This window comes from Chlamydotis macqueenii, chromosome 19 (assembly GCF_036417535.1).
Source record: "Chlamydotis macqueenii isolate bChlMac1 chromosome 19, bChlMac1.mat, whole genome shotgun sequence".
Lineage (NCBI taxonomy): Eukaryota > Metazoa > Chordata > Aves > Otidiformes > Otididae > Chlamydotis > Chlamydotis macqueenii.
Genome location: NC_141574.1, coordinates 6,954,317 through 6,969,778, shown reverse-complemented (window position 1 = coordinate 6,969,778; position 15,462 = coordinate 6,954,317). Strand labels below are relative to the sequence as shown.

General features: G+C 39.1%; 1 protein-coding gene across 1 annotated transcript; it reads left to right on the top strand.

Annotated features, from left to right (window-relative positions):
• Positions 1 to 245: 245 nt before the first annotated feature.
• NIPSNAP2 (nipsnap homolog 2) lies at positions 246 to 15,228 on the top strand. The gene is made up of 10 exons (XM_086762883.1): positions 246 to 401; positions 4,753 to 4,892; positions 4,971 to 5,016; positions 7,840 to 7,934; positions 9,822 to 9,892; positions 10,295 to 10,435; positions 10,887 to 10,918; positions 12,189 to 12,283; positions 13,148 to 13,231; positions 14,023 to 15,228. The coding sequence occupies exons 1-10, from the start codon at positions 316 to 318 to the stop codon at positions 14,085 to 14,087; spliced, it is 855 nt and encodes a 284-aa protein (XP_086619009.1). The 5' UTR covers positions 246 to 315; the 3' UTR covers positions 14,088 to 15,228.
• Positions 15,229 to 15,462: the final 234 nt, after the last annotated feature.

Genomic DNA, 15,462 nt, shown 5'->3' with positions numbered 1-15,462 from the left:
GCTACAAGAGGGTGAAAAATGTACTTGGAGAATAAGAAACAAGATTTTACATATGATTTAAAGAACGCTTGGGCTATTTCTTAACGTTTTTCAAACCAGAGCCTAAACCAGGCCTGGCCTCGCCAGGAAGGCCGAGCAGCCGCGGTCGGGAGGGGGTCCTGGCTGGGGCACCCCGCGCATGCGCACCTCTGGCTGCCCCCGTCGTGGGGGGGGCGTGGCCGGAGTGCCACCGGCTGTGCGCCCCTCGCGTCCGCTGGCGGCGCTGCAGGGCTGAGCGCCCCCGCCCCGGCCCAGGAGGGAGGCGGCCGGAGCAAGATGGCGGCGCGAGTGCTGCTGCGGCGGAGCCTGGCGGGAGCCAGCGCCCTGCCGCGCCTCCCGCCCAGCGGCGGCCTGGCCCTCAGGTGAGCCCTGAGGGGGTGAGGCGGGCGGGAGAGGGCCGCCGAGGGAGGCTGCAGACGGACCTGACGCTGCCCGCGCCTCCCCTCGCCCCGCCGCTTAGATTTCCCCCCCGCTTCCCCTCTCCTGGCTGGAAATGGCGCCCCGCTCGTCGGGGCAGCTGACGGGCCGGGCCCGCGGCCCTCCCGTGGGGCGGGGAGTGCGATCCTCTCGGGGTGTCCTTCAAGGTCATGGGCCCCAAGGCCAGCCCCTTCCCCTCCCTCCCCCGAGGCTGCTTCTGGGTGGGGATGATGGCCGCGCTTCTGGCGCCGTGCCGCACCCCGGCTCTGTCCCGCCGCGGACGGGGTGCCCGCCTCCCCCTGCTCCTCTCCCCCGGGCTCTGGCTGCAGGGACACCCCGCCCCTTCGGGCAACAGGTGCGCAGGCCCCTCTCGGCCACTTCTCGCCGGGTTTCGGGGTGCACTGCCACCCTGCGCACATATATTCCTGGTGTTTGGGTATGTGGATGCTGTGCACCCAGATATCCCTCCAGGTTCAAGGTGTACAGCTGCTCCGCCTCCCAACTCCGCCGAGCAACAGGGCGCATGGCCATGCTGCCGCTCGTGTCCTCTGGTACTGGGGTGCATGTCTCCACACACACCACCCCCCCTTGGTGTCAGGACACAGCTGCTCCACACTCACGGTGCTGGGTTGCACCTCTGCCCAACAGCCATGGTGTGCATGACTGCGCACACCAGCACCTTCCTGCCTTCACGATGCACGGCTACACATGGACCCCAGCATGTGTGTGAACCCCTTGGGTGTCTGGGCACATGTATTCACACTTCCCTTATCAACTGGGATGCGTCTGCACTGCATACAACCCCCAGATGTCAGGGCACGCACGCAGACAACATCCATCAAGCTTTGGGGTGCAGACATTTGCGTGCCCAGACGTCTGATATGTCAAGGGTCAGACACATGCAAGGTGTCAAGGGTGCACACACACATATGCAGCTCTCATGACAGATGTGCACACATGTGTCTTGGGTATTGGAAGCAGACACATGTGCTCCCTGGGTGCTGGAGACACAGAAGCCGCCACGCTGGGATGGATCTGCAAACATTTTTGCCTTCCTTTCTTTGAAACAGGGAAAGCTGCTGTCTCAAGCCTCAGAATAGGCAGCAGCCCCTGCGCGAGACTAAAAGCATCGCTGCAAACAGCTGTTTAAAACAGGAACGGGGAGAGTTGTGGAGATGTGTTGTGAGATTTTATGTGCATGTTTTGGGTTTTTGGTTTCTTTTTTTTAGTTTCAAATAAACTTTGTTTAGACCACAGATCAGAAACTGTCAATTATAGACAAGTTGTTTTTTTTCTCTTCCAGGCTGACATGAGTTACTACAAAATCTAAATATTTGACCTGATACCTCCCACCCATTTTATATTTTGTGCTAAAGCAGAAGCTAAGTGGGATAAAAGTGTTTTCACCATAATTTTTAATATAATATGAGCAAGGTATTCAGTGTTATCCTTTTATGTTCACAGCCTGATCTTTGTAGGAAGAAAGTGAAGCCCATAGGTAACACTTGTAAGATAAGAACTTGCTAGCAAAGTCAAGCAGTGCTTTAAAAGATTGCATGAAAACTGTCTTTAATAAGTATTGTTCCCAGAAAATAAAAAATTGTGAAGGGTGATGGTAATTCCGTATAGTGTGTCTGTATTAATTCTGTGTATATATTCATGTTTTTATTAGTGGTATTTGGGTTTTGGATCAGTTTGGATCCGATATCTGTTTTGCTTGGAACAGATATTATTGTGGGGCATAATGTTAAGAAGTTAGTTAAAGGTAGATCTTTTGGATGGTGGGTTTGTTTTGAACTAATTTGTGGTTGCTGTTCACAACTGGCAGTCCAAAGACATGAGCTTATTCTGTACTCTTCTAGAAATAATCTTGTGTAGGTATTGCCCACACAAGTGAACCAGTAATCAGTTCAGGGCTTGCTGATTTGTGGGTGTCTAGAATGACACCAGTAGCGTAGGACTTCTCTAAGGACATGGATTAAAAATGAGGCCCTTGCATCTCAGATTGGGTGCACTGTCTGTTTTAATAAACTTCAGCTGTTACCATTCTTTATTATACGTAAAGTGTATATTTAGATGGATAGTACTGATTTGTTAGTCATTGTTCTTTACAATTTCAACTTTACAGTTGCTGGGTAAAAGATATTACATAAATGTAAAGTATTACTCATTTCATTGTATTGAAAATTAAATATACTTCCAGTTTTAGGTGCAGTTTAACATTCAAGTCACGAGACTCCTAATAGCAAAGAAATTTGTTTTTCAGTACTGTCTGCATAACTCCAGCTTACTCTTGCTGCTGATAACACTGGTTCACACAAAAAGCATCACTATTGTTTGTCTCTTTAATCTTCAAAGTTTGCTACTAACAATAATCCTCATAGAAGAGTGTTCTAAATATTAGTTTGCTAACTCTGTTTAATAAAGTAGAGGAAATGACAACAGTTTACAGAACTGAGCTGAAACAAATGAGCACTGCAGGACTAGAATTGAGTTCTGTCTCCCAGAACCCCAGCGAGCATTAATGCTTACTTTAAGGGAGTTTTTTAAACAACTTGGATTTATTAGGTGGGGTTTACCTCCTGTCATCTGGGATAGCTTGTGTTCCTGTGGCACCTGATGTAGATGTGACAACACAACTGCAGTCACCTGTGCCTTGCTTCCTCCAGCTGAGATGAGAAATAGGTCTGCTCCAGGCAGCTGCGTGCCCTCTACTCTAGCAACAGCCTTATTGTGGAATGCCTTTTTAAATGCTTGTATTCAAGAGCAGCTGCTTAGCTTTCAGCTCAGTAACATGTTTGTGTGTTTGCCAAGGGACAAAGAAGGCACCATTTTCAATAAACACCCCGGTAAGGTATTTGCCACTTACTTCTTAACATTAAAGGTCATCTCAGCTGCGGTTATTCTTCTGGTGGTTATTGTTTCTCTGCTATGAAATACTTTTCCTTTCCTCCATCCTGCTTCCACAGGGTAAACCGGTTCATTGTATTTTCAGACATTGTGGCTAACAGGTTGATTGTTGAAAAACTAGTAGTGTGAACTACTTCTGTGTAATATATTAATATATTTTTCCGAAAGGAAGTTGAAATTTTCTTTCCTTATTTTTTTTTCCTTGAATTATTGTCACAAACTTTTGATATCTGGAAGACAGCTGTATAGCTGAAGATTGATAACTATCTTTTGGATCTTCTGGTCAGTAATTAGGGGTGAAAAAGTGACTTCTGAGGTAGGAAAAGGTTTAAATTTCCAGCTGTAGTGCCACATTTTACTATGTGAGAGAAATATTTTAGTATTTCAGCAGAAACCCTATGCCAAAAAGAGGCAAATTGAAGGAAGTGCTTCTTATAAGAAAGAAGAAAAAACATTTGAGCTTGGCATCCCCTGTCATACATTGTAGAGAATCAGTTAAATAAATCCGCTTTCCTGTGCAATTTTTGGTGATTGAATGGTTTTCTGTCAGCTGGAAAAGAGAATAATAATTCCTTTAACACATCATTTTAAAAAAGCACAGTTAGCAATTGTGATATTTTGTGTGCTCTGTGGTGTAAAGGGGAGTGGCATTGTTTTGGAAGTGTACTTGCAGAAGCTGCATAAAAATTAGGTTTTGAAAGACAGTGAAATTCTTCTGTTTCAAAGAAAGGAAAATTATTAATGTTGTACAAAGAATGTGGATCTGTACCCCTACATGGTACAGTTGTCAGAATTTGGAATTGGAATATTTGCAGGCTGTTTGTTTCCTGCCACTCGTATTTTTTTTCCCAAATTAGACTTTCATTATGTTTTTTGATTGAAAGATGCGCTATTTAGCTTTTCCTTTTTTAGGGCTATGTTTAAGCAACGTAGGAACATATGGCAGTTACTTTCCTATTTACACTGTACAAATTTTTCCTTATACACACTATCTTTTTGCTCTTTTTCACTTTTGTCTGTGTGCATCAGGACAGACCTAGCCTTTTTGAGCCAAGACACTCGATTAAAAAGAAGATAAACAGGCAGCAAAAGCAGCCATCCGCCCATTCCCTGCAATATGCACGAAGCGTAGAAGTTGATAGTGTAGGGTGACCTGTTCAGCTCTGTATCTAGTAAAATAATTTGTCAGAGGGCAAATCTCTGTGGGGAAAGAACTGCCTTTACCGTGCTAGGAAGTGGCTCAGTGGAAGGTTTGAGTAACAGACATATATGTAACTGTATGTTATAATACTGTTTGCATTAAACTTGGTTGTGCCTATCTTCCCTGTGTTGTGGGCATTTTCAAGACCCACTCGGTGACAGTATGATGTACTTGTTAATACGTAGGGGGCTGGTATCTTCAGCTAGCAGACCTCGTGAAGACAGTTGGTTAAAATCGCTATTTGTTCGCAAAGTCGATCCAAGGAAAGATGCTCACTCCAACCTTCTAGCCAAAAGAGAGACCAGCAGTCTGTATAAACTACAGAGTGAGTGGTATTTTTATATTTAACATTACCATTTCTTTATTCTGTTCCTGCATTTCTCATGTAATGTTGTTGTTTCAGTTCACAATGTAAAACCAGAATGTCTAGAAGCCTACAACAAGCTTTGGTAAGTGTGCGTATTATGTTTTCACATTTTAGACATGTCGATTTGATCACAAGCTGTTCTGAAAATTGGCAAATATCATAATTATTTAGAGGGGAGGTGGGAAAATTCTGCTTGTACTTTCAGGGTATGGTGTTAAATAGCTCATATTCTTGGAGAGAGATGGCAAAAGATCCTTTACTCAGTTCACCCCCTGCCTTGCCTCTTGGAGGTGTAATTTTCCTAAGCTGCAATTTAGGATTATACCTTTTGTGAAAACATTGCTGACATCTGTTGGAACAGCTCTCCCCTTCCTTTAGTTGTCTTAAATTGCTAGTCCGTGTGGATAGATCCTGGTATGCTGGCATGTCCCGCTCCAGCTGCCATGTGGGAACTTGCTGAGGGTGGTTGTTGTTTGCATACAGGAAGGAAAGGGAGAGTCACCAGTAAGTAAAGCTACATGCAGTTTTAAATTGAAGTTTAGCTTTGAGGAGATTTTAAAAACCCAGGAGTTTACTCTTTCTCAGCTCATCTATATCTTTCTACAAAAGTAATGTTACTCAGATCTACGCTGAAAGCCATGCAAATCCTTGAATAGGATCTTTGCATTGGGATTAAATCCTCGAAAGGAGCAGTACTGTTAAGGGTTTTTAGAAAAAGTTACAGCTTTATAAAATGTATTAATCAGTAACATTTTAAATTTACTAATAAGGTCAAAATTGCAGCAATTTTAGTCCTGTTCTGCTTACATAATCACTGCTCCGGAGCCAGAACAACTGCCTTTTCAAGAACTGAATGTTTAAATTTGAAAACGTAGTGAGCCTCACACGTTTTGAAACAGCAGTGCTTTCTCACTGACAGCGATCATCTTGTCAGTTAGATAAAACATTCTTAGCATAATGATACCCTACTGCAGCCAGTTTTTAAAGTGTGGTGTGTTGGTGAGAACACCAGCTGGGCTGGAGGGTAGGGAAGAAGTTCACAACTTCCAGTTTACGTCCTCGACTCTGTTACTGGTTGGCTATACAGCCATGAGCAGGTCGTCTAACATCTCTGTGCCTTCTTGTGTTCAGCTTTGAAATGGGGCTAGATAACCCCAAACTGTTTTCTTTGCTATACAAACATAGAAATCCACTAGAATAACATTCACTCATAAGGTATTCTTAGCTTTTTGGTTTGGAAAAATAAATACCCAGTGAAGCACAATTAGCCTTCAGCCAGCTTAATATAAACATGTCCAATTATACAAGTCAGGGAACCACTTCTCCATGTTATCTCGTGAGTTACCTAAATGTTGAATGAAAACAGTCTTTTATTTTCAAGGGAGGAGACAATAGCAAAGAAAGAAACTGCTGAGAGCAATCAGATGAAGTATGTGTAGTTAGATTTATTCTTTCCAAACCAAAGCAAATTTAAGTATTCTAGGGAAGGAGAGAACTTAAGAATGGACTAATAAAAAAGCTAAGCCTCTCTGAACTTCCCTCCTTCTTCTCCCTAAATTAAAGATGAACAGGTTAATTCCTTATTCTGTATCGAATCAGAGTAAGGATTAGTCATAATGTATTAATAAAGAAATAAGATAATGAAAACAATTATGAGGGTACGTAATGAATCACTGTGGTTGATCTCTCCTGAAGAATTAGGAACAGCTATTTTTAAAAAAGAAAAAGATTATGTTCATAAGGTGTTCTGTGGGCACTTATTTCTAAAATTTGGAAAAAATATATTTTAGAGTTATTGTAATAATTTAACATTCCTATTTAAAGCTGCCTTCTAGGATCTCATTATGCTTTGCAAAAACGAACTGATGGTGAAACATCCTTGAAAACATCTTTGGAGAGTCATTCTGTCCTACTAGTTACACTACGCAGTGAGAAGTCTTGGGGTACAAACTGGTGATGAGATTTGCTCAAGGTTGTTTAGAAAGTCAGTGGCAGAATCAAGAGGAAAACGTATCTAATGACTCCAGGCCCAAGACCAGCTACTTCCTATTATTTGATATTGTGCAGAGATCCATTGCCTATGAGCCAAGCTGAGTAAGAGGAGTAACTATTAGGGAAAAAATATTAAAAGGCAAAGTTCAACCAGACTAATTGACTTATTCATCAAAGTACAGTGCAATGAAAGCTGTCTTAACCGGGTCAGCAATCGGTAAAACTTCATTTCCTAATGCTAATGTAGGCCACCTTTAAAGTTTGAAAAAATTTTAGAAATCCTGGAAATACTCAAATAGAGATTTTGTGTTGGAAGTATTTTTAAGGCGGTTTTACTGCATGCTTTAATAGGTAAGTTACCTGAAACTAAGACTGCTTTCTAAAATGGTAGAAAGCAATAAGGCTGCATAATATGAAGTAGAGTCATCGTTCGATCTATCAAAATACTTGTTTTTGTTCATTCAGCTCAACATAATTAATAGCGCTGCAACTGCTACAGAAGACTGTCCTTCCCTATTTTTGAGTATTCTCCTTCCCTTGATAAAGAAAAGCTTTTCCTAAAACAAGTCACCCATGTAGTTAGGCTGCATTTTCTGTAAGTGAGACATCCTGATGTTTATTTTCCTAATGTGTTGGATAACTTGCATCGAAATTCATTGCATCAAAAGAATTCTACCATGCCGTGTATTTGTCATACAGTCTAAGAAATGCTAACACTTACCTTAAGTGTTCGTAGTGTCGTAGCTATCTTTCCCCTTGTATAGCAGATTTTTGTATTTCAGCTTTCTCTTCTGAAAAGTAGAGCTTGTGAATTTTCATACCATAATGATAAACGTGTGGTGATTTGTTATACATATCAACTGTAGCCTCCCTGAGGAAATGCAACATAGTGTCTGTATTCCTTGTTTTCAAGTCAAGAGGTGCTGCCAAAGATTCATGAAGAAAAACACTACCCATGTGCACTGGTGGGGACTTGGAACACGTGGTACGGAGAGCAAGATCAGGCTGGTAGGAGATAGAAGTACAACAGAATGTAAAACCATACAAGTGAAACGTGTGCTTGGCAGGTTTCTTCTCTTTAAATCATCTTTGTTGACAGTAAACCTTTAGCAATGCGTACAGTGAGGGTGTGTGTGCATCAGTTATCAGTAGTCATATTAACATTTACAGTGCTTGCTTTTTGTCTTGTCGAGTTTGACAGTAAAGCATTAATTCCTAAAATTTGTCCTGTTGTTAATGCACTTTCATGTTTTCCAGGTAGTTTTGGGAAATGCTTGTAAAATGCGGTCCCGTAATATTTTACGGGCACAGATCCTGTTCCTGAATATTCAGGGTAAAGGCAAAGGCTTATAAAGCCTGGAAAAAGCTTATAAAAGCTTTATTCAGACTTCCGTACTGTAATTGCTGTATGATCATGAAATGCAAATTAGTCACACCATCTGAAAAAATGATTGCATTGTAAACACAACAGTAACCCAGGCCTTTACTGGAGGAAAGTAAAAATATTTCTGTTCATGTTCGTATAAGGATACTGCCTACCTGTGCAGATTGAAAATTTATTGGAACTAGAAATTACTGAAGAGCTGCTACAGAGGTAACTGCAAAGAGTGTAGTGTAGAGAGAAAACCTGAAAAATTTCCTAGAGTTTGAGAAATTGAAGGAATGGGAACCCACGAATACAGCGTGGTGTACTGATGTTCGTTAGGTAGTTTGTTCTGTAGCTCCATTATTAGAGCTATACTAGTATCAATGTAACTGCTTCGTTATTGAAAAATACATTCATGTACACATTAATTTTTCTGGCATTCACAGCATATTGCAATACTGACACTGAACAAATGTGAAGAAACAACAGTAGCTAAACCAAACGATGTCTGAGAAACAATTCTGAAAGTTGAAGGGAAATTGGGGAGTGAAGACAATTGAAATGAGAATATCTTAGCCAAGTCTCATTCATTGCTTTTGTAACGTATTAACACAGACTGTATTTGTAATTGCATCCGTTGCCTGCCTTGTAAATGTTATTGCAATGTTCTAGCAATGTAATAAAGTAGATTATGGGGTTTTGACTTGTTCAGTACTTGTGCTCAGGCTTTGTTAATATTAGGTGGATATATCAAGTATGCCCTGGAGATAGGACAGCAGAAGTTGGCACAGTGGATGAATCTGCTATCATAGTGAATTGCCTTGCCTTAGTCTCCGGTTCACTCTCCTGGAAAAAGCACAGGACTGCTTTAGAGGAGAGAAAATAGCTTTTGTGACTCCTTGAGGTGAAATATTGTTGCCTTGCTATATTGAGTGTTTGTAAATGAATCTTGTTATGATTTACTAAAGAAAGAATGCTTTGAAAAAATTCAAATGTAGATACCTGCTCTGAAATTGTTTTTATGGAGAAACCTAGCAAATGTAACAATTCTAGCATGTTCAGGTATCTTCTGCTTTTTTAAATACAATGTTTACCTCAAAAAAAAAAAAATTGCATCATTTTTCATGTCCTATGGAAAGTGTGTTGCTCTTTGTGCTTGAGTAACTTACTGAACTAAAAAGTCTCCCCTCTGTTGCTCTTGGATGAAATTGGTATAAAAGGCAATTTTGGAATTATCACATCTTACTAGCATGGCAACAAAAAGTCCTTTCAGAAATTTCACTGTTATCTTCAGAGTAGATTGCAAAGTTTTCCAAGAGAATCCTTGTCAAAAAGCAGATGATTCCATTATTCTTAAAATGCTCAAATATGTAGTGCTTTCTTTAATGAAAATCTATTTTTAAACTTGTTACCTGATTTCTGGTTTTGTATCATTCTGTAGTATGAAGAGCATTTTGTACTGTGATGCTCCATAAGATTTAGCACCGGTCTGTAACATCCCTGAGAAAGCTTCCTTTTTTCTGTTTCAGTTCATCTGTGGAGATATGAGGGAGGCTATCCAGCTCTCAATGAGGTCATGAGTAAACTCCGTCAAAATAAGGTAAAATGCATGGATTTTGTTAGAATTGGTTATTTTACTCAGAAGAGAACAAATAATAGAGCAAAAACCTGCAGATTTGGATACTCACTTTTACTTCAATATCTCGTAACTTCCTGTACAAACTTAGAAAACCCTTTGGAAAAGGGTTTATTCTCATATTCAGAAATACTGAGGTTTAGTACTGGAATACTCTATGTAACACACTTTGTGCTGTGTAAACATACCACTTCAAATTTTCACATATGCCAGGGGAATTTAGATGTCTTTACAATTTAAAGGATTTCAATGTCCCAAAACTCCAAGGTAGTATTAAAAAAAAAATGAAGCCACCATGGTATGATATATTGCTTTTTGTTCTTGAAACATGGTATGCAGTTTGACAGCGATCGCATTATTTCTTAGGAATTCACAGCATTTCGCAAAGAAAGAGGTAACATGCTTCTCTCACGCAAGAACCAGTTATTGTTGGAGTTCAGTTTCTGGAATGAACCTGTTCCCAGAGAGGGGCCTAATATTTATGAACTGAGATCCTATCAACTTAGAGTAAGTTTAATTTTTTTTTTCATTTTTTAAGCTCTGTACTGTCATAAAATGTTCAAAGCATGTTTATACAATGTAGATGAAAAACAGACCTCATGTTAAAAATCTGGTTCTTAATCAAAGCTGATGTCTGAGTCATTTTTACTCTCAAAGTGTGGGGTCCAAAATGATGGCAGGCTCCAACAAGATACTGATATCTGCAGGGCTGAAAACCCTGTGTTTTCATTTGAAGGAAACTTCAGGCAAATGACTAAGAAGTAATACAGTAAGTAAACAGAGTAATTACAGATTATTATAATACGCTTTTTACTTGAAGGAAATTATTTTGTTAATAAATAGTTTTCCATTTGTAATGGAAATTCACATTTTTTCACAACGTAAATGTTGTGAAAACTGTCCAAGTATTCTAACTTTCTTTAAACTACAGCTTTAACAGTCTGTTTTGTTTTTGTAGCCTGGAACAATGATTGAGTGGGGAAATTACTGGTAAGTGTTGCTTTAGCACTTCTGTTCTCCTGAGAGATGTATATTTAAAAGTCATGAAGTGGAGGTGGCAGAATGGTACGGTACCAAAGCACTTCAGTCACCTAGTTAATGGCCTGCTTCTGTACTTATGCAACTTGTAAGATAGTTCTTTGACCCCTAATTTATCCTTTGAGGAAGGAAAGAGGAATTCTGTGTGCAAAACAACTTTGTGGGCTCTGGTTTGGCTTAACATAACCCTTTTAGTTTGATGTAATACAGCAGAAACCATTTATTTTCAGAAGAGAACACTGCTCAGTGAAGGGTGGCAGTTAACTCCTTGGAACTATGCTGATCTTTTGCAACTTTTACAGCACCGCTAGAAGTTAACTTACTTTTAGTTCAAATGGGCTAAATCTTGTCTCTTTTAGTCTTTAAAAGTCAAGTTGCTTCTTGAAGACCTATAGAGCAGCACATTTGTATTTTAATATATAAATTTGAGAAAGTCTTCTCTTGAGTATATGCTTCTGATTTTGTCTTATTTGAAACCAATGTAAGTTTATTTTAATTTACGTTCACTAAGTCCTTGTAATTTTAATGGCTGATAGTTAAAAAAAACTGGAGTATTTTCAAGTATTTTGACAAAAGTGAGGGCTTGGATTTTTAGACGTGTAACTGTTATGATATAATTTATTTAATGACAGTAATTTGAATAAAGTAAATTGAATTTAGAATTTTTATAAAATATAAATGTCTATAGTGGTAGCCAATCTGTTTTAAAAGATGCAACAAATTTATAGTTAAAAGAAATACTGATCTTATTTACACAACAAATCATGGAGTGTTGCATAGGACAGCTGTATAGCAAAGGTCTATGTGAATAAAAAAGCATTCCACTACTACAAAATCTGTAGTGAGTGTGGTAAAGACAATATGACTGAAGCTGAAGGATTCCATTTTAGAAGAACCTGCTTATAAAAATGATCTGCCACTTTACGCTGTTCCAGCAAGTGTCATTATACTGAATGTAATGCTGAAGAATGATTAATGCAGTCTAGTGAAACTCTAGGCCTCCAATTTTAACTCATTTTATCGAGATATTATCGAGGTATATTTTAATAACTTAATGCTGAAAATCAGTGTATTGTGGGTTTTTTTCTTATTTTTAATTGCTGAAGTGTACTGCAGTTGCTGTTGAACATTTTGTCTTCCTTTCAACTCTGCTTTCCTTTAAGTTATCAATTGTTTCCTACTCAGATCTGCTGTTTTTAATTGTTACTTTGCTTTTTTGTAGGGCTCGTGCAATTCGTTTCCGACAGGATAGTAATGAAGCAGTTGGAGGCTTTTTCTCACAAATTGGACAGTTGTATATGGTTCATCACCTTTGGGGTAAATTTGTGTTCTCTGTTTTTTTTTTCTCGCTGAACCAGCTCGCTAACAGACTGTTGGCTTTGCCCAGGAGACAAGTTTTTTACAAAAGGCAAAGGAAGGTCTTAAAAGGGCTTTCTCGTTTTACATCAACAGTGTTGATATGCGTAATTTTTGTTTAGGTAACTATTCTTCAACCTAGCAAGCAGACATGAACATTTCATGTTTTTCTGTTTCCACTAACAGTTTCTCATGGCTGTTTCTTACTAGGGACTGCTTGTCTGCTTTCAGTAACATAAGCATGATAAGCCATGTCCTGCCACCTCTTTTCTCTGTCCCCATTCATGCTGAAGTCAGGTTTTGTAAAAACTAAACTGTAAGTTTAGTTTCAAGCACCACATATACCACACCTACAAAAAAAAAAAGTCAAACATTTATTCACATTGCTACATTATGAAGTTTTGGCTTTCTCTGTGTGTTAGTCTCCACAAGTGCTTAGCTGCTTTTCACATGTTAGGATTGTTTCACCGTGAAGAAACTCGTTGTCTAATATTTATTTTAGAAAGTATGCGGTGTTATCTTCCTGTCTTAACAATTCAGAATATTATATTCCAGAATTAGAAATCTGACACCACTCATGTAGAACTGTACTCTGGTGTTTTATCTGTCTTAGCTGGGTCTGAGACATTCTCTCTTTCCTCAGTTCCTTCTGTTTGCGTTGGTTTGGGAGCTTTTCCTTTTTGTGGAGAAGAATTTCTGACTTTTTTCTTTCCCAGTGTTTGCAGCCTTCTAATTATGCACTATAGTATTTTTAAGAGAGCTATTAATGTGTAGAAGGACAAGGAGTTACTTCTAAGCTTTGTGCTTGGTTTTTTCCCTCCCCAGCTTATAAAGATCTCCAAACCAGAGAAGATATAAGGAACGCTGCGTGGCATAAACCTGGCTGGGATGAACTAGTCTATTACACAGGTAACCTATTAACTTCGTTGGAATGCTGGAGGCAGACTTTTGGGAATGCCATCATTTGTGTTCTTGAATACATTGCACAATGATAAAAAGTTTTGCATCTCTGGCACGTGCATGTCTGTGTGTCAGTTTTTCTACTGTAAGGGAAAGGAGGGACATTTCACTAAGCTGTAAAGTGAATTTTGCAATTGATTGAACAAACTTGGAAAAGTTGCTTAACTGCTAAAAAGTTACTACATTAACAGTAAATTTTTACACAAGCATCTCTCCTGTACAAGAACAGATTTGTGTAAATGTTTAAGTTTGTGTCAAAAAATTTAGGGAGCTAATAGTAAAATTTATATTAAATTGTAACCTCTAATATTTCATGAAATATGGAAGCATTGTTAAATGCATTCCTTTGAAAAGGGAATTTAGATTTTGGAATTAGAAGCCAGGAGATCTTTGAGATCAAAGATAGCTTTCGTAACAAAACTCAACAAAGTATGCTAAGCATGTCAGATTTTGTTTCTATAGGGTACATTTCAAAGGAAGTATACTGGAAAAATGTAAGATAACTTTCATTATGGTGAAAAGGAATAGAAATCTTTGTCTTCAAAGAGGCAGATTATATTAAACAATCACTTGTTCTCAAAACTACTATGATTCAGTTACAGGAATGTCAGTGGTTACTGATGACTTGGCATGCACTAGCTAGGAGAGTAATTGGAAGACAATAGTATCTGTTCAAACAGTGTGCAGAATTGCTGGTGATCTCTGTTAGTGAAATTAAACCCTGTCTTAATTTTTTTCAGTGCCCCTCATTCAGGAAATGGAGTCCAGAATCATGATACCGTTGAAGATTTCTCCGCTTCAGTAAAGTCACTGATTTACTTGTGCCTACATAGTTAAAGTGACAAATATTTGTCTTAAATTAATTTATGGTATACATTGTATATCATAGTCTGAAGTATAAAAGTACTGTATTGAGCTTATAAAAGAGACCTCTTTTCTTCAGAACCTTTTGCTCTTAGGATTGTACCAGGGGAAAAAAAGAAATATAGGACTGTAATTAAAAGGTTGGTTAATTGAAAACAAGTACAAAGACATTTATCAGTTCCTCTGTGAGACAGCTCCTCAGGTTAAATGTGGTATACAATATTTAATATCTTCTGCTGCATAGACAATGCCCAGTGTCCAGTATCAGCAACAGAATGGAGCGTTACAGTTGCTGTGGCCTTTGTGTAGCATTATAATGACTGCAGATCTTAAGAACAAATGTGGGAGTTCTGAAATTAGAAGCTCTGAAGCCCTCAAGCAGCTCTGAAATGCACCTAGCTGTTCTAGCAGGCCTGATAGGGGTAAGTAGCTCCACATTTACAAATAGGCAGTCATTAATTGAGGATAATATTGTTTGTCAGGTGATAGCTTACAGATAGAGAATAGGGCATTCTGTTCTGTAAGGACTGAAGCCTGTTGAAGCTAATCGCACGTTTGTGTAGATATCTACACCTGAAATTAATTTTATGAGGCATGACCTATGGTTTTTAAAGGGATACTGACAAGACATGGTTGTCTGAACATTCTGCAGGGAATAAAGTTCAGTTAACTACATTTATCTCTACAAATAACTTGGAAGTCTAGGAAAAGGGGTTTAATTTAATAAGCAGTCATGACTTCAGACATACGCTTGGTCGGGTGTTTCACTAACTGTGCAGTAGGTACTTATGAGTTGATGTGTGAAACTGGCGCATGCTGAGTCAATAGGATTGGCATAAAGCGGTGTACCATTATGTCCAGTTCTATTTTGGTTTCACTTTTAGACTAGAGTGTATCAACACTTTTGGTGTCTGCAATGATGTGAACATCCTGTAAGTGAAAATAATATTCTCTCTTTAAAGTGGCTACAAGAATCAGTGTAACATACAGAATGTACAAATCAGTTACTGAATGTCCAGTTTGTACATTTCAATGAGTTTTCAGGAAGAACATATCAGTCAATAAAATACTTTTAATTTTCACATTTTACTGGCACCTTATGCGTATTATACCATCGGTATTTTCTCTCATCTTGCAGTGTTCATTATGGAAAATTTGAATTATTGCTTAGAATATTTCAGCTTGCTTAGGCAATATCACTTCTCTATGTCAAGGACAGCATTTCCCAGTATTATGCTCTCCTGCTCCAAAATGAATTTACAATATCTCCATTACATCCCATTTTGCTAAGTATTCTAGAGGTCATAAGTGCTGTG

Coding starts and splice junctions, on each gene's coding strand:
- NIPSNAP2 (XM_086762883.1), top strand. CDS start 316: ATGGCGGCGCGAGTGCTGCTGCGGCGGAGCCTGGCGGGAGCCAGCGCC. Junction 402..4,752: donor AGCGGCGGCCTGGCCCTCAG/GTGAGCCCTGAG, acceptor GTTAATACGTAG/GGGGCTGGTATCTTCAGCTA. Junction 4,893..4,970: donor CAGTCTGTATAAACTACAGA/GTGAGTGGTATT, acceptor TTGTTGTTTCAG/TTCACAATGTAAAACCAGAA.